This window comes from Ambystoma mexicanum, chromosome 8 (assembly GCF_040938575.1).
Source record: "Ambystoma mexicanum isolate Mex_15411 chromosome 8, UKY_AmexF1_1, whole genome shotgun sequence".
Lineage (NCBI taxonomy): Eukaryota > Metazoa > Chordata > Amphibia > Caudata > Ambystomatidae > Ambystoma > Ambystoma mexicanum.
In genome coordinates this window covers 518,522,558-518,543,603 of record NC_090929.1, presented here as the reverse complement: position 1 = coordinate 518,543,603, position 21,046 = coordinate 518,522,558, and the positions used below count along the sequence as shown (strand labels likewise).

At 47.8% G+C, this 21,046-nt stretch overlaps 1 protein-coding gene across 6 annotated transcripts in view; it reads right to left on the bottom strand.

The window, feature by feature from the left end:
* PLCH2 (phospholipase C eta 2) overlaps positions 1 to 21,046 on the bottom strand; it is a 2,067,875-nt gene that overhangs the window by 83,627 nt on the left and 1,963,202 nt on the right. For all 6 annotated transcript variants that reach the window (XM_069610192.1, XM_069610193.1, XM_069610194.1 and 3 more), the window contains one exon: positions 19,577 to 19,701. In XM_069610192.1, the coding sequence (XP_069466293.1) occupies positions 19,577 to 19,701 (125 nt within the window). The remainder of the gene's footprint in view (positions 1 to 19,576; positions 19,702 to 21,046) is intronic.

Below are 21,046 nucleotides of genomic sequence, written 5' to 3'. Positions count from 1 at the left end.
CATATCCAATGAGGACCGAAAAAGCGAAATATCATGCTTAAACTTGAAAACCAGGCTTTTTGCCTGAGCTCCTCGGAGCCAAGACACTATATCAGTGCTGAACGCCCTGAACATATGTTAGGCAGAAACCTGTGCAGTTCCCTCTGGGACCACTGCAAAAGATTTAAGACTACAGGTGTTTGGCAGTAAACCCACTTGGTAGCAGTCTGTACCACACAGATTCACTTGGTAGCTGTGGCTGAGCAGTCAGACTTCCCTCAAGAAGAGTTAGGCAGTATATAGAGTATTCACAATAGGTCAAAAAGAACACAGCTGAACAAGTAAACACTGACCAGAGCTTGGTGTAAAAGAGATATAATTATTTATTTAAAACCACATCTAGAAAAACACACAGGCACTGATGTTAAGCAGTTAAAAACACGGTCACTAAAACTATATACACTCCCTTAGAAGAATATTAGACAAGTTTTAAGTAAAGCCCTACTTATTTCCAGACAGCGGTGAGCGCTTAACGCAGATGACACTCTAATAATTAGTTTTAAAAGGGAGAGAAAAGCAGAGTATAATTTGAAACAGATCCCAACACTTTCACAAGAACACAACAAGAGAAGAAGGCAAGTAAAACCGTGAAGTTAGAGTTCAGAAGGCCGGATCCACTTTAAGAGGATCAGAACGAAATGTGTCCAAGGTCACCCGGTTGAAGTGCACAAAAAGTCTTGCAAAGGTTCAGAAAGAGTTGGACCAAAAGAAAGGGACCAGTTTGAGGGTCAAGGCGGCCAGCCCAGTCCAGAAGGTTAAGGGATTATTATTACCTTGTAGCAATCTTTAGAAAGGGAGGCCTGGCGGACACGGTACCTTAAAGTGGTGAGAATACTCCAGCGGGGGCAGTTGTTCCTGGCAGCGGATGCAAGTCGGTGCTTCGTCCGGGGGAAGAGAGGATCTCGTCGGGGAGGAAGACAGGAGTCCGTTGCACTGCCAGGGAAGAAACCAGCCACGGAGTTTCTCAGGTAAAATGAGCGGTCCTTTGGTTCGCGGTCCAGTGGTAAGTGGCTATCCGGTTGCCGGGGTGCTTGGCACGGGCAATTCGACCACAAGACGTCCTGGGATGCGAGGAAAAGAAGGTAAACTGGTTGTGCCCACCAGTCAGGGGAAGAAGCCTCTCCAGCCGGGAGATCTTCTCTGTCGTCGGGAAGTGGTGAGTCGGTTCCGCAGGGCTCCACCGGTGGTGTCGCCGTGGCAGGTCGGCTCAGCTTCTCCCTCGTCGGATTCTCAGGTCCTGTGGTGACTTCTGAAGTTCCAGTCCCCAAAGCCCTGCTTTTATGCATCACACCCCCATTCACTCAGCCGAGCTGTCAATCAAACATGCTAAGTGGTGAGCCGGCCGGCTCACCACTTGGGCCAATCACACGGGAGTGCGACTTGAGTTACCAAGGTAACTCATTCCAGGGTGCCTAAACCCCCTCCCACGCCCCTTGTGGTACCCAGACAGAGTGGCACCACTTCTGGAGGCTTCTGTGGAGAAGCCCACCAAAAAGTGGAACAAAGGGCTCGACTTGGGTTGGAGTCACAGAAGAGAACACAACCGCCATTTTAGAATCGAGTCCTGGCAAAAAATACCAACCGGCGAATTAATATTAAATAAATAAACCGGCGGTATGTTCGAGGCTATGAGAATTAAATAATTAAAGTTGGTAGCCTCGAACAATGGGAAAATCCCATAGGGATATATTTGCGGTCGAACTCGATCAGGGGGGACAGAGACGTGCCCCCTCGACTAACAGACCCCGGGGCAATCGAATTGCCCCGACCAATACGTCCACAATATGATGGTTTGTACTGGTTTCTGTTCATAATTTGGGACTAGTAAAGCCAATGGTGACTTTACATGCCCTGGGAGACAGTAGTCAGTCCCAGGGTATGGAGTCTATGGTGGGGTGTCACTATGACACAGAGGGTGCTGTGTAACACACATAGTAAAAACACATGAGACCCTATGGAGTAAAGGACCCCATAGCCCATAAAACACATTAACAGTCAAAGGAACACAATAAATCACGTCCAAGAGTGGGAGAAAAAGAGTCTCACTCTTGGCAGGAGAAAAAAAACAAACTCCAGAAATCCAGCAAAGCTGCTGGGGGACTCACTAGGTTAGGAAATTCAGCCTAAAGAGAGAATTCTCCCTAACAACGTACGCTTCCTACTTCCCCATTTACCTTAACTAGTACACCCCTCCCCCTAATGTAAGTAACGCCTAGACACCTGAGGGTTCAGCGCGCCGCTATAAGTGCACAAATAAATAAATGCTTAAGGGGGCCCAAGGAATGCAGGAAACAATGAGTTTTAACCAACCCTCTGGCTGCTAGAGACTTGTGGCACTCTTGATTTCTGGCTCAAGGGAGCTCCAGGTTAGGGGAGCAATAGTCCAAACAGCCGGGTCTGGAAATGTGGACCCAAACTTCATAGTCCAAAGAGGCACGAAATAGTCCCCAGATGTGTCAGATGAGTCACAATACACAGTCAATGTGCGGTGGAGAACGTTTTACGCCACAACGATCAACTTAGATCAGGAATGGAATATCAGAGGTCTACTGTGGGCTGCAGTGGGAAGTGCCAACAGTCCCTATGTAAAGGGGCACTTGCAGCCAAGTTCCACACCACTTTAGGTGGAATCCCTGCAAGGATAGTAATGGTATTGTCGCGATGCCTCAATAATATCACTTTTTTAGATAGCAACACATGCCCGATTACTTCCATTGCTGAGCACTGTACTTATAAGTACTATTATCCAAATTAGTGCTACTCAATTGATCAACTTTGGACAGATGAAATGGTGGGTTGGCCACACTAAAACCCCAGCCTATGATAATAGTTTAAGGAAAGCGCTTTGCTCACTATGCTCTCTTCCTTTGTCTGTGCCTGTCCTGTGAGTAATACCCAAATTCCCATGGCTGACAGCAGTGCTCAGTTTGCCCAGCAGGCAGATTAAGCATCCATCCCGGCTACCACTGTGATTTGTGAACGCGCTTCAAGGCTTTGGTCAAATCTCTCCCCATGAGGGTGGACCCAAAATCCAGGAAACTAAACACCCCACTCCACTCCTACTCTCCAATAAAGGTGGCTCCAACTATGCTCGTTCGTGGCTTATGATGGAGTAGCAGGTGTGGGTAGGGCATTGGGGGGGGGGCTTAACTTCATGAATCTAACTTTTCACATACTCTGGCTTCACCCCTTTATCAAGATCTAGTGCTGCATTCTGTGCTCCAAGTTCCCGCATTATCAGGGCCCACGGCTCATCGTGCTTGCTCCGCTGTGTTTCTGCAGGCTGCAAGAGACTTGATGAAAAGCGACAGATCATTTCTCCCCCTGGACCGCCTCTACCCTCCCTCCACACTCTGCTGTGTGGCCAAAATTAATACGCTGACCTAAGGCCATGGGGGACCCAGCCCACTTAAAGGCCTAATTGAAAAACGCGCAGACATGTTTCTTTGCGGTCCCCAATATCTGAAATTGAAAGGCAGGCAATGCTCCCTCGCCCCTTCCCGCATTGGGGGCTCACATGCAATTTCAGGCACCAGCCTCGGCAAGGTGAGGGGCCTTTTTGTGCCGCAGTGCACTCCTCCAGATAATTGTAGAGCGCCTTGTTTTACCTAAATCCAATTTAGAAGGCCATGTCGCTGTAATTATGTCTGTGTCAGTTCTGCTTGCAATTAAGTAGGGCTGTAAAACACATTTTGAGCTGTTTAAGCGGATATTAAATCCCTAATTAGGACGGTGAGATTGAAATTCCCTTCCGTGCCGCTTCACGCCAACAAAGCAGTCACTAATTCCTAGTTTTCAAAACTAATGGGGGATATTGTGTTTTTGCACGCGTTACTTCCTGTGAAGGAAAATGTTAATGTTAATGTTGAAGGACATTTATACTGCACACTATCACCACCGAAGTGGTCCCCTGGTGAAAAGCCCTCATAAGTGGCAGGAAGGGCAGGCAGGGGACATTTGATTTTTAACTTCCATTCTGGAGAATTTAGTCCTGGCAGAACAATCCCCTTTGAACCATTGGTCAGAAACAGATCTGCACGTATGGAAATCCGGCGACATGTCCCGAATAGTCTGTAGCCCCCGGGGGAGGGGGCAGTTCGAGACACATGTCAAGTAGGCATGTTCGGATATCAGCAGATTTCCCAAATGATTAGTAGGCCCCCCAAGAGGCTGCCTGGATGGGTTTTCTGTATGCATTGTAATGTTATATAGTGCACCAATGGCGTTTTGAGTAGAGGAGGAGCTAGATGCGAAACTTGAGCTGGTGATGAGTGTAGGCCAGAGGCACCCGAGTCTTGGGTGCTGGGATGGATATATGTGGTTTGTGGAATGACTCTTGGGTGTGGTTTTTGGTCAGAGAGGAGAATGTGTGATCAGGATGGTAATCCACGCCTAGATTCGTTGAGCGCGTGTACTAGCTGTTTTACCAATCGGGGAGATGTAAGGGTCCAGAAGTACGAGACGGACACAATAGTGGCATGGTCGTTGGCAAAGACTTCTACTTAGGCAAAAAGTAAGAGGAAACCTAACTCTCACTAATTCAAAGAGGGGTTTCCCTGCCTCTAATAAAGAACTAGTCGGGGTCAGAACATCCAAGCAAATAAAGAGTCCACGGTCGTGTCAAAATACCCACTTCTATCCTTGACACTTAAAACTAAATAAGAAAAAGGGTAGTGGGTCTTCTTGGTAAATAGGAATGACTCCCTTCATCTGGACGATGAGCCACAGTTCCAATCATAGGGGGGATTTCACCTGTGAGAATGACTCCCTTCTTCAAGTCTCAGTTCCTTTCTGAGGAAACAAGGTTCCAGTGTGTAGCGTCTTAAGGTTTCAGTTCCAATGCAAAACACAAAGTCCCAACTTAAACATGATTCCTTCTTGAACATAGTTATACTTCACTATTGGGTTCCTGGAGAATGCCTCCCTTCTCCAGGTATTTGGCTCTCAATGTCCTCACAGAATGACTCCCTTCCGCAGGCCTTCTTTTGACTGGTTTCACAATACCCAATCTTCTGAAGACAGCAGGAGGTATTGTCTCCTTCGACTGAGGGCTCCTTGCTTTCCAGTTTACAAAGGCTTGGCGGAATGATTCCCTTCCCCAAGCCCTTCTCAGACTTTCACAATTCATAAACAATATTCAGGGAGGAATGTGTCCCTTCCCCAGGCTTGCTTTGCACTTCAAAAGTACTTTTTTCACAAGTTCTCAATCTTGTCGAGGCAGGTGCCAGACCAGTGTGTTCCTCCTGACTGGGTGCGGCAGTCCTGGGTCACTATCCTCCCAGCTACTGGGACTATGAAGATGGCTGGGGCTGATCTTCATTAGCAGATGCAGCTCCCAAACCCATGGGATTCTTCCCTTTTGGTGCTGCAGACCCAGTTTACAGAGTAGTATCCAGCATTGTAAGAGTGGGGTGCCCCAGGGCGAGACATGAAAAAAGTCCTGCTGCTTTCCCCCCCAAAAATGCACCTTGGAAAATTAATGCTAAACTGACACGTAATCAATCGTTCCTGCTCCGGTGCCCCCATATGACTTTACGCTGTATTCTCTCCCTGCAACATTCAGACAAGAGTGGGACATGGAGTTGTGTGCTCCGGCCTCTGGCTCTGCCCCTTATAGGGCCGGCACTGCAGTCAATGGCCTGTAGTGGAACACAGAGTGTGCTCCTGCTATGCCCAGGACTGGAACTGAAAGCAGAGTACAACAGGAGTGCACCTAGGCTAAAACTATGGGGGGAAGGGGTGGGTGAGGGGAGACTAACCCTTCAAATTTCGGGAGCGGTGCCAACTTCAGTGACTGTGGAAGAGGGGTAAACTTACTTGTCAGGGGACGGGGGGCATCTAACTTCTTTACGCATTCTGATGACACTATTCTGCTGATCGCTTCAAAGTTACAAGCAGTTAACTCTCTCCTTCACGTCTGAAACCACACACACTTCAAGACCGCTGTTTTTTGATCTCCTGCTCCCACCCATCCTACCCTTCCAATCACTCCCCAGGCATGCATGTGCTAATCCTACAAAATAACAATTTCAATTGCCTAAAAATGTATGCATATGCAGGCATGTGCTAAAGGTGAAATGCTTTAGGTCAGTAATTGCAGGGCCTTTGTTAATAGGGAAATAGGGAAGCTAGGGTGCCATTTCCCGTTCTGTCCGGCCACGGCTCTGTAGGTCAGTGAGATCGAGGCAACATAGCCCAACATTTCTGAATGGTGGGTGTGGGGGTGGGGATTGGAGCCCAATCTGCTCAATGGTGTTGCGCCACTGGAGAACACAGCACATTCTGGTGTCCATGTCCCGTACCGCTCTAGGCTGCAGCTGCTGCAGTGGCCCGGAGCAGGGTGAGACACAGACACGTTTTTGCTGTGTGCTCTTTCTCGGGCACCCTGATAATCCTGGCAGAGGGACACCTCTCCCATTCGGACCCTCATTGACATGACAATGAGGGTGCCGAACGGGGACTGCCAGGACAATGATGGCGCTGAGCAGGAACACCACCTGCTCGGTACCCTCATTGTCCTGCCAGCGGGACACCTTTCCCATTGGGCATGTCAATGAGGGTGATGAATGGGAGTGGTGTCCCTCTGCAAATGTCCCAGTCTGACTCTTGAAAGAGCCACTGGGGGCCAGCTGCTCCTTGCACGGCACGCCACGGCTGGCTCACTATCCTACCAGGTACTGTGACTATGAAGATGACTTAGGTTACTCTTCATAGAAAGATGCGGGTCCCAGATCTTTGGGATTCTCTTACCTTGGTGTTGCAGTTCCTTTTAGCTAGGGGTCTTCGCTCATACCCCAGTGGCTTCTTAGGCCCAATATCATAGCTACTACGTCTGCCAGTGGCTTCTGGTACCGCTTTATACTGCCCCAGTAGCGCTTGTACCTTTAGGATCTCTACCATCTTGGCCCAGTCAGTCTCAGGGTTCTCTACCCTACGCTTCAAGCTTCTCTGCTCTACCAGCATGCTGCGGCATTTCCGGGGCACTTGCAGATTGTCAGCACTCTCCTGCAACCGTGTGGAACTTCTGCTTGGCTGATCATGACATCCACTGCTCTGCTTCGCCAGATGCTTATTCCACGTCGGACCATGTAAGAGCCTCTCTGCCTGCCCGGTAAGCTCTCCTGCAACTGCTCAAGTCCTTTGATGAGCCAAGCGTTCCCCATGCTGGCAGTTCCTCCAGTGAGGGCCACTCTTTCCTGATTTCCTGCTTCAGCTTTGAATGGGTCTTGTCCAATTAGCTTTTGGGAACAGCTAGACTGTTCCTTGCGGTTCTCACGAGTGCTCGCTTTGCTTCTGCACTGATTCTTCATCCCAGTATTGATCTTTAGGTCCCCCAGTGAATCAATTATTCTCTCCCTCGTCTCAGTACTTGATCCTTGAGGAGTCTACATTCTTCATTGTCCCAGTACTTCAGATATTGGTGGCATGGCAGAGACATATGGGAACACTTAGGAAAGTGTGGGTGGAGTGGGGTAGGAAGGTGTGTTAGGGTTAGTTGAGCTATGGGGATACCATGTTCTCCCCAGGTCATTACTAATCCCACAGGGGTCTTCCCTCCGCATGAGATTCATCCGCTGAGGGGGACTATCGGGTAGCAGCCTCACCTCCCTGGCCTAATGGGAAGGAGCTTCCCCTAGGGGAGAAGTGGTGACATCTGGGGATTCATCACAGAGGTCCACCTTCAAGCATCTTCAAAACTAAGATCAGTCTTAGGCATGTGTGAACACTATACCAGAGGAAGCCCTGGACTATAGGAATTCTGCCTCTAAACATTTTGTACTCGGTTGGATGAATGAGGAGAAGGTTAGGATTAGATGACCTCACGTTTCTTGGTGGATGAGAAGTCAAACATTTTTCAAAGATATCTAGGTGGGTGCCATACACGGCTTTGTTAAAAAAGGCATGATGCATACGTCTGTTTAAGGGGGCATACAGCTTTTACAAAAATAAATTATGTTTGCTATGTGTGATGACTCCAAATGAGCCATTTGCCCATGAAGAAAACCCCTTGATATCCAATACCCTAATGGCCTATTGCCATGTAGCTATACCCCCTTTTAGGGAAAATAGAGAAACCTTTTCCCAAAACCCTTCAGGCCAAACTTCCATCCCTGGACAAAAGGGTAAAAGCTCCAAGACTATATTCTTCAGTTCTAATTATCATCCATGTAGAACTGGCTCATCATTTACAATCATCCCAAGTAATCTGCATCAGTTTACATCAATGGACTCCATCTCCCACAATTACCCAAGTACTGGGACGAGGTGGAAGAAGGGAACGATGCATGGCGTAAAGAGCCTGAAGCTCAATGAATGTGTTAGTTTTCTGAATGCATCTGTGCAGGGTACATTTAAAGATCGAACACTCAACTGCAAGAGGCTGACGCTGTCTGGGAGAAGTCACTGCACATCTCCACGAGGTGTGTGGAATGCAGAAGCACGAACCGGTGTGGCAGAGCCGAGGGGCTCGCCAACAGAGAGGCAGAGGAACACTGCATGAGCAGGGCATGCTACAGACACACCAGGAGCCAGAGGAAGAATCCTGGGCGTTCAGCAATGGGGGGAGGCACTGTTTCACCTACCGGGACCTGAAGCAAGACAGGCGTGCTGGAGAAAAATCGCGAGAGAAGCGGGAACAACGTGAAAGCAGCCCAGAGTGGAAAACGAGCGGCATAGCGTTTCTGCGTAAACATGAATAGGACCGAAGATGCCACACAGAGCCGGTGAGTGAACTCAAAGTGGGGACCACAGGGCATTTTCGGCGACCGTGCCAAATACAAACTGAACATTAAAACTACAGAAACACAGACATTAAAGAGACTGATTGTAAATCAAAGAAACCTACATCGAAGATGGACCCCAGCCATATTGGAGTGTATGGAACGCAAACATGGGGCGGGGGAGCCCAGAGGGAATGTTGAATCAATCAGATGTATAATATCCAAGAAGCAATATGCAATTCTGGAAGTGAAAGAGGAACAGTTACCTGTGAATAGAATAAGTCCTGGTAGGCGAGTAAACCAGACAGTTACAAGTGCTTAAGAAGTCCTAGCAGGGTAGTATACCAAGCAGTGGCAAACCTACAGGAAGTCCCAAGGAAGAACATAAAACTGTTTGCTGAATGAGAAGGAACTTTTGAAAGAAGGAACTACGTAGCTGAGTATCTTCGCAACTAACAGGATTGTTGTGAACGAAGGTAAGAGACACAAACCTGTAGACCAAGAGTTGTTGGCATTAAGGAAGTATCCAGGGGAAGGGAATCACCCTCTGGAAACAAGGTTGGCTTGACCTTGGAGAACCTTTATGTTGGAGTTGTTCTATTGTTCCTTTATGCACTATTTTTACAATCACCAGGTTAAAGACCATTTCACCTTATAGTTTGATTTGTAGTGTGAGGGTCAGGATAGAACATTTGGACACAGGGACAGTTTTAATTTTGACATCCTGACAGACAGAGCCTTAGTTTTTGGTTTAAGGTAGGGAAATTCCTCTTGGAACAGGGTCAGAGAGGCCTTTCCCCAACCGTCTTTGTGTTAATAAAAGTCTTTAACCAAAAACATGACAACTTTGTGTCAGACTTTCATTTCTGACTCTTCACATATGGTTGTCCCCCATTTTATCAGCTGCTTTTAATCCCTTAAAGGGTAAGTGGCATCATGGAAGGGAGGAAGTGCAGGCTGCAGATCCACTATAGCAATAAAGGGTCTTACTAAAAGCCAGCATTTTCTTTGACATTACATCATCAAGTTTGCTTTTGTTCTACTCCTACCCCACAAATAATAGCAACACCTGTTCTAGTGATAGTGGTAGTAGTAGTACTACAAGAAGACTTAATAGTACTAACAATTGTACCACTTCTATCAGGAATAAAAACACTAATACCAGTAGCAGTAATATTGCTGTTACTACAGTTGATATTACTTTCAGTAAGAATAGTCTTACTACAACCAGTACCACAAGGACTATTACTACTACTGTTTGTACTAAAACTAGTCAGACCTCCTCGCACTGCTTACAGTGATTTTGCAATCAAAATAAAACACACAAAATCACCATTTCTTAAAATAAAATATAATTGTTGGTTCTTTAAAAAAACTCCTGCAATTTCTTTTTTTTTTTTAAAACCGACCAAACCTGCCTTTTTAAAAAGAAAAGGTCATGCTAAATGGGAGAGTGGGAGCAACCAGTCAGAAAGCACAAAGGGAGCAGTGGGAACAGGGAGCAGCAGGGTCAGGCAGCACAATGGGAGCAGCAGGGTCAGGGAGGAGAGGGGCCAGAGAGCACAAAGGGAGCAGTAGGACCAGGGAGCAGCAGGTCGGGCAGCACAAAGGGAGCAGCAGGGTCAGGGAGCAGCGGGTCGGGCAGCACAAAGGGATCAGCAGGGTCAGGGAGCAGCAGGGTCGGGGAGCACAAAGGGAGCCGCAGGGTCGGGTAAGACAAAGGGATAAGCAGGGTCAGGGAGCACATAGCTGCAGGGTCGGGGAGCACAAAGGGAGCAGCAGGGTCGGGGAGCACAAAGGGAGCAGCAGGTTCGGGGAGCACAAAGGGAGCCACACGGTCGGGGAGCACAAAGGGAGCTGCAGGGTCGGGGAGCACAAAGGGAGCCACACGGTCGGGGAGCACAAAGGGAGCTGCAGGGTCGGGGAGCACAAAGGGAGCTGCAGGGTCGGGGAGCACAAAGGGAGCTGCAGGGTCGGGGAGCACAAAGGGAGCTGCAGGGTCGGGGAGCACAAAGGGATCAGAGGAGCCAGGGGGAACCAAGGGAGCATCAGAAGCAGGGGGGAACAAAGGGAGCAACTGATAGGCATTGTTCGAAATGGTGACAAGAAAAATGCTTAAATAAATATTAAAATCTCGCTGTTTCCAGTGTAGCATATGCCGTTCTAGCTTATCTTAAAGGTCAAGATCGGTTGCTAATTCATAGGGTCACTTCTGTCCCTCTTCCTAAATATCCTAAATGTCGGAATTACCACTGATCGCTTCCAGTAAGGGGGCGTAGGTGGCTGTGACATATTAATGGTCATTGAAAAGGCTAAAAGTATCAGATGGAATGAGAGGTGTGCGCAGTATAAGAACAGTATCTAACTTCCATCGATCTCACAGGCCTCTAGGATGTGTCTTTGTAGATGCATAATTGCCAACCTTGTTCCATTGCGGAGTACCCGTGATGGTATAAGATTGCGCAGTAGCATAATTACAGCACCTACTTTCAATATTAGCTTGTGAGGAGGCATTCGTCCTACACCGTTTCACTCTTTAGAGACTGAAACATTGAGCCAGTAATTAACTGTTGATTGACACTGGAACTGCAGTGCCCTGCATGAAGAGAAATGGGGGTGGAAAGAAGTAACTTTCGTATATTAGCGATAGCGGAAGGTGAATGTGACCGAGTACAACTGTGCTCATTCTGTTTGTTCAAATGGTAGCTGTTGTTGAAGTGGCTGAACTTTGCCATTTGGACAGCAGAGGGCAACCAAACACTGAGCAATTGAATCAGCTTAGTAGGAAACATACCTAAACGTTTTATATATATATAAATAAGATAGTGAAAACATTTTCCCCTCTGGAAAACATGGAGAAGATAAAACTTAAACTATAAAGAACAACATTTTATTTATTTAAAAACTGCACGTCTCCTTTAATAAGAAGGCTTTTATTAGGTGCGAACTAAGGCATGATGGTTATCTTCCCATTATTTTCTGCTAGATTTCCTCTCGTCTCTCCCATGGACGTTTTGCCCCATCTTGCTCTCTCCCTTCCTTTTGTCATTCTCCAATGTTCTCTTCACTATCCTGCAACATAAGTCCTCCAACAACACACTATTCTGTATCAATTGACTCGGTCCAGCAAGGGCCGTATGACAAGGGAGGGGAAATGCAAAAGGCACGTGGGCCCACGCCTGCTCTTCTCAGGATTCTATCTATTGCAGTGACTGCCCTGAACGCCTACGACTTAGAACCACAACAATTTCGCATTCTGGAATGGGCATATATATTAAATAAATTGGACCTGGTGAGAGTTGAGCGTTGGATTCATAATCGGCTTGAAATTCTCATTTCAGGTCAATGAATAACATTCTCGTTCGAATTCAACAGGTCCACAACGGACTGCATGTTTCGGGGTACAGGGTCACTTTGTCAAGTGACAGGACTCAAGCATGTTAAAAAAAAAAAACACCAATCGTGCCTGCCAACATTTGGTTTCAATGGAGCAGATCGACTTGCCCAACACGTTCTGGTGAAAAAAAGGAAACCTGGAAGACCCCAAATGGGGAAATGGTATTTCAATGTTGCATTCTATTCCTTCTTACCTGGAAAAGCATTAGGTGCGACATTTCTAAGATCCGCCATTTAAGGGGAACAGATTTATGCTGGCGTACTATGAATGGGTGTAGATCGAGCACTTGACTGCCTCAGCTCCTCTGGTACCAGGGGCGTTGCTAGGGGGGGCTGAGGGGGCTATAGCCTCGGATCTTTTGGCTGTAGCCCCGGATAGAAGCTCAGGAGCTACAGCCAAAAGACTAGCTAGCCCCGAGTCCTGACAGCCTGGACATTAGCTTAGCCCCGGATCTTTTCCAGACCTAGCCACTCCCCTGTCTGGTACACTGGCAAGATAGCAGTGACGGGGTCCGAAGGAGTCGGGTAGACTAACGATTGGGCAAAGAAATACAATGCTACTGCTTCTGTCCTGTTGAATGCTCACAGATTGCACTATGTTCCAGGACAGATTCCATTAAACGAATGACTAATATAGGAGTTTCTTGGTAACTCTGCTGGACCTGCCATCCGGTTCCTCAGGACATGGGCCAGGAATCGCACTGAGAAAAGTCAACAATGGTCTCCTCATGTTCTTGTGGGAGGCTCCGAATCCCAGGTGGTGAAACTTGAACAGAGATAGGATCAGGTGTGTTGGTTATTTACCCTCTTCCGCAGAGTCCAACCTTCCTTGCTGGGTTACTTCTCTTGAAACTGAGACCTTGAGGGAAGAACCCCTGGCTTGCCTTAGAGTTACACAGCACAAAAGCAGATTCTGGTCAGTCACTTAAGTCAGCTGGGCACACGCTTCCTCCTTGTGCCCCATTGTGATAATGTACTACACCAGTGGCCTGCAACCTCTGGCTCTCCAGATGTATTGTACTAAATCCCCCATTAGCCATGGCGAGCATAGCCAATGGTAGGGGGCCATGGGAGTCATAGTCCAAAACGTGTGGAGAGCTGTAGGTCTCAGAACCCTGCCCTATAAGAGCGACTTTGCAAAACACAAGGCCACCACAACAAAGCCGCACCACTACTTCAACTGAACCACTCAATTTACATCTGTTTATTTCAGGGTTTTTTTTTGTCCCCAGTAGCCTGGCATGAGAACAGTTGTTTCTCGACATTAAGTCTTCAGGCTGTGATAGTCCCGTTTTAGACATGTGTCTAATTGGTCCCTGTGTTTGTGAAACTGATCATTAGGGACATATTTGACTTTTCAAGTGGTTACACTAAACTACTAAAGACTCTTAGCAGCAACTCCAATTGCACCTTTAAATAAGTCTGCACAAAACACTCATCCCTTTGTACTGAATCGATTTTTAAGGTGGCTGCTTACTTTTTCGTGCCCGTAATTTCATGAACTGCTTTTCCACAAAAAACCGAGAAGGTGGGTGTTCCCAACGAATGGACACCCTGTTAACTGCAATACAAATGTCTGGTGTCACGGTGTGTTGCCTCTTTAAGGACACCCCCGATGGCGTCATGCTTCCAGGAACGTGTATAAGTAAAACAAGCATTGGCAATGCCAACAGTTTGGACTATTGTATAGGCATTGGAAAGGCACTTCCCAGACATTGCCATTGTGGTATTAACTGGCCACTGATGGTAGCAGGTGCAAAATGGTGGGAGTACGTAGGATTCCAAAAGCAGTGCCTCGAACATTCTTAAAATGTATACACACATCAAAACTGTTGGCTTTATCAATACTTGTTTTGAATAGGACATCTGTGAACGACACGCATAGTGCTCATAAATCAAGTGGCTTAAGGCAGACCTGGTTATGTCATTTTTATTACACCAGTAGCACGTTTACAGTTACAATTAAGTAATTAACTCTCAGAAGACTGCTTTGAAAAAACACAAGCAGGCACTTTGAGTGCCACGTTTGATGGTAAGGCTTGATTAAAAGGCACTCAAAGAATTCCCATGAGGGGGTGTTTTGGGCGGGGAGATGCTGGAACTGGGTTGATATGGTAATAGGGATTAGAATGACCATGCACAGTCAATGGGTGGGCAAATACCCAAACACCACCTTCAAGCTTTGTGTTCCTCCTCATATGCCATTTCTTCCTTTCTGTTCTCCAATACAATAGTTTTAGCTTATAGGTGGCGCTAAAGCAACACCTAAAAGCTCAAACAAAAGAACACGAGAGGAGGGGCAGTGGAAAGGGGAGAGTGAGGAGGGAAAAAGTAGGCCTTGGGGGCGGTAAATCCAGAAGGAGATGGGGAGGGGAAAGGAGGTTCATGTTCTGAAGCGCTCAAAGGAAACCCTATGTAAGTTGTTTCATCTGAGGAAGAGCTTTAGAAAGTGCTTTTGCCAACTCTGTGGAAGTCCTCCTATATTCTAGAGGAGCAAAATGTACTCCGTTTGGCTTACAAGAGATTTTGACAGCTACTTTCCAGACTTGTTTGGCATACCGATTGTCACTGTCCCATAAGAAACCTACCCTCGGTCATAATAGGTTCTGTGGTCCTAAATGTTTCACAAATTTAGCATTAAAACGTAAGAAATGGGCGTGTCTATTCCACTCTATACGCTGCAAATAGTATTCATGCCCTCTTAATTGGCCATTTGGGTTGTTGCTGTTCTGTTAGGCTGCATGTTTTGGATTACATTTCCAATGATCCCCTCCCCATTAGCTAGCAGGGGCTGATGGGAGCTGTAGTCCAAAACATCTGGAGAGCCAAAGGTTGCATACCCCTGGGCTAGTTACACTCATCTTTAGCATTAAATCTCTGCAATTTTGTAGGAAATTTGTAAAAGAGCACCAAGAAAATGTGCCGTAGGAAATAAATATTCACCACGGTAGTCTACATTGTTACGGGTCTATGGACCATGTTTTCTGGGCTGCCCACAAAAGATGCCACCCCGTAAATGCCACCTCTAGATGACTGCCAATGAGGAAGAGGGTGCAGGAGGGGCACGCAGCAGGTACAGGGGGCATCAGCACAGGGGAGTCTATCTGGTCAGTGACTGATGCACAGGGCGCTTGGAAGGGGCTGTCTGAGTGCTTCGAAGTTGTTAAAATTGATCCTGGGTGTTCGAGTGTGTGGGGAGATGGAGACAAAAGGGGCATGGCACGGGGAGGTGGTGGGGGAGCTTCGTGGTTGGGTGAGTTTAAGAACTGAAACCCCCCGATTGCGAACTATGGGTAATAGTGGACGGATTGTGGATGCTGCAGCCAAAAAAAGTCAAGACGCCTTTTTTCAAAGCGACCACAAACGGGCGACTATACAGCACCCTATGGCACTATTCGAGAGCTTCCTGCACAAATCTGGAAACCAAAGAGGTGGGTCTGTACATTTTAGCGGAGGGACCTCATGCTTCTAGCTTCCATTTCTAAAAGCATAACACACACAATAATCGCGCAATCTAAAGATTGTGTCCCTTTAACCCCTTATCTGCCAAGGACGAGGTATCTCGTCCTCCGCACAACGTTTCTAGTGCGGGGGACAAGATATCTCGTCCTCTGCAGTGCTTACCTTTGGGGTGGGAAGGCGGATCACCCCCCCTGCTGCTCCCTCGATCGCTCCCACCTCCAGTCAGTGAAGGGGAGGACTTCCCCTTCCATGCCTGGGGGCCAGGAGGATGCCATGACTACGTTGGCGCATGCTACGTGCGCCAACGTCATCAGGAAATGCAATTTACATGCTAAAGCCAAAAGGCTTCAGCATGTAAATTTCGCAGGGACACATTTGCGTCCTGCAAGGCATAGGGCATTTCATGCCCGATTCGGACAACTGAGGGTTCATTGGAAAGGGGAGACTCTCCCCTTTCCAAAAAGCCCTCACACAAGCATATTGCTGTTTGAGGATCGTTTGATCCTTGACCAGAAATACCCACTGGACAACCAGGGAAAAGATTTTGTGGGTGCCTCCCCCAAGCCAAACAGAGAGGGAACATAATATTTTGCAGATAGGTGCACCCATTTGCCCCCAAGGAGGACAACATTAAAAAAAAAGAATATTTGGGGTATACTTGGGGGCATTGGGGGCTGGACCCATGCCTGTGGGCCAGCCCCCCCTCAACAATCCCCCCAAAGGAGGGGCAGATCCTTTCTGCTTCCCTGGGGGGGGGGGTCAAAGTGAAGGTCTGGCCCCATTTTGCCACCACTGGGAAACAAAGGAGCACACGACCACAAGGGAATTGATTTTAGGGGTACAGGGGACGCCCAGTTCAACTTATCCCCCACCCCCTAAAAAAGCCACAAGGGTGGCACAATGTTGTTTTGCCTTCTTTGGGGGCAGGTGGGTGCTGTTTTGCACCCATTTCCTCCAAGGAAGGCAAACCAACAGTCCACTACATTGTTAGTGGCACACTTGGGAGCATCAGGGGGCTGCCTTCTCAGGAATACCCCACAGAGGGGCACATCCTTTCTGCGTCCCTCGGGGGCGGGGGGGGGGCAGTCTGGCCCAATTTATGCACCCCTGGGAAACGGAAAGGAGCACTAGGCCACAGGGGAAGGATTTTGGAGGTGGGGGCTGTTTGGCCCATTGCCCGTCGCAGCACCGCCCGCCGTCCTAGATCTTTGACCAAACCACGCTAGAGCTTTTCCCTCCGGGCGGGGTGGGGATCCCGCTGGGTAACCCCATATCCACTGATGGGCCGGGGGGAGAGGAGGGGAGGGGGTCGGTCGAGACATGCTAGGCAGATGCCCAAGGACTGGGGGGCAGCACCCCGGCCTACCTCGATGTCTGGACAGGCTGCGTTACACCTCTTCCCCTCGGGTAAGGATCAGAACTCTCCCGTTGCTACCTGGAAATTTTGCCTGACTTGGCGATGGTCAACCCACATGGGAGACAGGCGCCCAAGCCCAGTGACAGCACAGTCGACCATCCTGGAGCCTTGGCCATGCCACGCTACAGCTTTTCCTTCCTGGGAGGGACAGGGACCCTGCTGGCTCGTCCGAGGACCACGGCTAAGTTGAGGGGCAGTTTAGGCACGTGCAAGGCAGACTGCTAAGGCTGGGGCCAGCACCCCCGACCATCCTAGAGATCTGGCCATGCCATGTTTCAACTTTTCCCTCCGGGGAGGGATGTGGACGCTGCTGGGGCTCCCTGAAACCGCTGCTGTACTTGGGGACGGTTGACGCACATGGGAGACAGGCACCCAAGGCTGGGACATCACCCCTGAACGTTCTGGAGTTGAGGCTGCGCTGTGTTCCAGCTTTTCTCTCAGATGAATAATGGGGACCCTGCCAGGGCTCCATGTAACCGCCGCTGAACTTGGGTTCAGTCGACCAACAAGGGAGACAGGCACCTATGGCATGGGGCATCATCCCCGACAGTGCTGGAGCTCTAGTCATGCCGCGTTACAGATTCTCTCTCTGAGGTATGCTAATAATAATGTTTGATAGAATGAACAACGTGCTACTTGCAAGATTATGCACATTTCATGATAAAAAATAAACTTGCTAACTGCAAAGCCCACACATGCAATCAGTTGTTTTGGGACAGAGAGTTGTATCTACTCCATGTTTTGGGGCAGCATCGCCGTAAGAGCTGGCAGAGCCCCACCACCCAAGATCAGTTCTCATGCCGCAAATCAGTAATTACCGACATAGTCAAACGCAGAGTAACCGCCACCCCGCAACACATGCAAACTGTTAATAAAAATGCTACAGTACCGTTCCTCTCTACAAAATCAATTGTTCATTTCTGCAATACAACATACCATGCAATATCATATACTGCTCAAGATGCAGTGTACCAAATACCCATATAACCACACAGAGCTTTTAGGTAATAACAGTGGTTCCTAGGTGATTTACAACTATCACAAAACATAACTTACTAAAGCAACCTCAATGCCAAAACATGCCAAGATAGGCTGGGTCAGCACCAACTACTTAAAAAGCTAAAACAATTGATCCACTATCCAGATGCAATTATCTTCCAATGTTCTAAGCACCCAAATTGCTAGGAAATGTGTGGAAGGCAGCCACCACTCAACTTGTAAAATTCTTGGAGGAAAATCATGTATTGGAAGAGTGGTACCCTGGGTTTAGGTCAATCAAGGGCATAGATGTGGCATTGATGGATCTGCCCACTAATATCATGGAAATCTCAGCAAATGAGTCTTTACAATGTTAAGATTGCACCCCCTGTCTTTCACACCATTGGATATAGCATCCTCCTGACTTCGGTGGATGAGGTGGTGAGGTTGTTGGACTCAGTTGGGGACTGGTTGAGATTGGTCTTTAACAGATGGCTTCGGGGCAGATTGCGACGGCCTGTGTTGGAATCAGACCAAATTACTTTCATGAAACAGCATGATCTGACAGCTCAAGTTATCTTCCATTATGACCTCTGTTCAAGTGAACACAGCTTCATATAGGAAGACCAGTGCAGTTGCAAAGGTAGAGCATCGCACACTAGAGTGTGAAAACTACACAAACCCTCTAAGGATCCATTGATGCAAGAAAAACGGATATACAAATCAAAAATGGGTTGCGCACGCAGAAGGCACAAGTGATGGTAATGAAACACTAAAACAGAAGAATAGATTGAGGCTGTGATGTGGCAATGGATTGGGAAATATTGAAACCTTCCTGTGCATAGTGGTGTTGCTGTGACAGATGGGGTAGTGCAAACTCTGACAGGGGGGATCGATTATAAGTAACGGGTTACCTGGATGGCCCTCTGGTTACCAAACCGGTATCCGGCTCTTTCCTCCCCTATCCATTTTACATAACTCATACTGGTCCACAAGATGCCCCATGAATCCGACTAGTCTTATCCTATGCGAAGGATTCCCATAATAGAAGTGCCATTAATCAGATCAAGTAGAAAGAACACGCATAGTGTCTGCCAAGTTACAAAGGTCAAGGGCCGGAGGAAATCCTTCATGTATCAGCAGGCAAACAAACACTGGAATTCTTTGCCAAATCTTTGTCATACTATGAACATCCGTTTTTTTACTTTTAGGTTGATTTATTACCCCCCTCCCCCCCGTTTCGAACCACGCCCCTTATGTTCAGCTTCTCCTTATTCTAAGACTTGCACATTTTCTAAGTCCCTCTGAACGAATTAGTTTAATCCACAGGTGTTGCAAGTAGAAACTTGAAAAGGGTGTAGTCATTGCTATTGCCGACTCCTCTCTAATGATACTCTTGATACCCGCAGCTTGCGTGTGCCTTGATCCAGGGGCTACGTGTGATTTTGGCTCGGACTCTGGGGTGCTGGCTGCGCGATGCCAATGTTTCTGCTCTCTCCAACACTGCAGGAGTTTGGTCTGATTACTATAAGGGATGGCTTGGCTTGTCCAGCCTTACACCTACCTCTCCCCGGTCTCCGAGCATTGAATCCTTTGGCTTCGGGAGCTGCTGGCCACTGATGATCCTCAGTACGAGCTGCTTCCTTAGCTGACCTGGCATAGGGTCCTCAGAGTTTGGATTAAAGGCACCTGGTGGGAAACAATCCATTAGAAAATACATGTAGGGGCTCAGGTGGTGGAAATATTTACTTTTAAATTGTGTTTTCAACATGATTCTCCAGGAGACATCTTGCCATATACATACATTATCAATCTGTGTTCATGTCTTCGCATGTCACCGTATCAGTGGTGACAAATATGGCAGCTAGGAAGGAGCAGAGAGAGGTGTGATCTCAGGAAACAAAATATCACAAGTGCGAGAATGAGTGCGAACCACGTCAGCACGAATGTAGGACTACTCGCGGTGTGATCCGACTGCCTCCAGGGAACACAAACTCTTGAGAAATGAGGGATTCCTAGAAAGACCACACACCTCAAGAAAAGGGCCTTCTGTAGCCCAAGAAAAAAGCAAGGCAACCTTCCATTTGGGCATACAGAGCAGTCATCAGCTGGAAAAAAGGGCCACCTGCATGATGGATGAGAGGCAGGCTCCCAGACTTATGGGTGGGGCCTCTGCTCAAAGGATAGATGTTTTTTCTTGGGGGTACAAGAAAACCCTCTTCAGGGATTAAGATGGGTCCCCACACCTATGCTCCTATGCTAACCCCCCTGCTGCCACATTAATAAACAATTCCCTCCACCAGACAAACAAATTCTCCCTCAAGACAAACAAAACAAATCTTTCCAAAACTAAAAGGCCGCCTCCCACCATGGACAAATGACTTCATGAAGGTGGATGAAAGCTTTTTATTAAGACGCAAAGCACCCTGGTAAACAAGTTCATCCTGCACCGAGCACCATAGGCGCCTTGCACCCAGGCACCACTTCCCAAGAGACACAAGACTACCAAGAGCACAGGGCCAATTCCCCGGGAACAACAAGAGGCTACCCTTTTCTCTCGCCTCCACAACGCACCCAGGAAAACTAAGGCTCCAAAGGTCCAATGATCATAAAGGAGAGGAGACCTCTGCTGGCCACAATAGGTCACTGCTCCTGTGGCCAAAAGAAAACCCACTGAATACTTCTCCAGGGCCAAAAGCAACTTCCTTTCAGGAAAAGGACATTCATCATAGAGTAGAATCAAAGTACAATGAATGGTGAGGCTAACCGCTTTGAATAATAGGCTTCTATTAAGATAGACCAACAGGGATAATGCTCACCTTTGGAAAGTGGACTCAAGCCCATCCACAGTGGCGTGCACCTCAACACCAAGGCAGCTGCTCCCCCTCAAAATAGTGCAGTCACCTCTTCACCGGTGACCATGAACCTTCTCACCTGGGCTCTGATACTTCTTGCCCTTGACACACACTTATCTCGATAGTAATTTTTCCTGACATTGGACATTCACTTCCTGACAATACAACAAGTGCTTCCT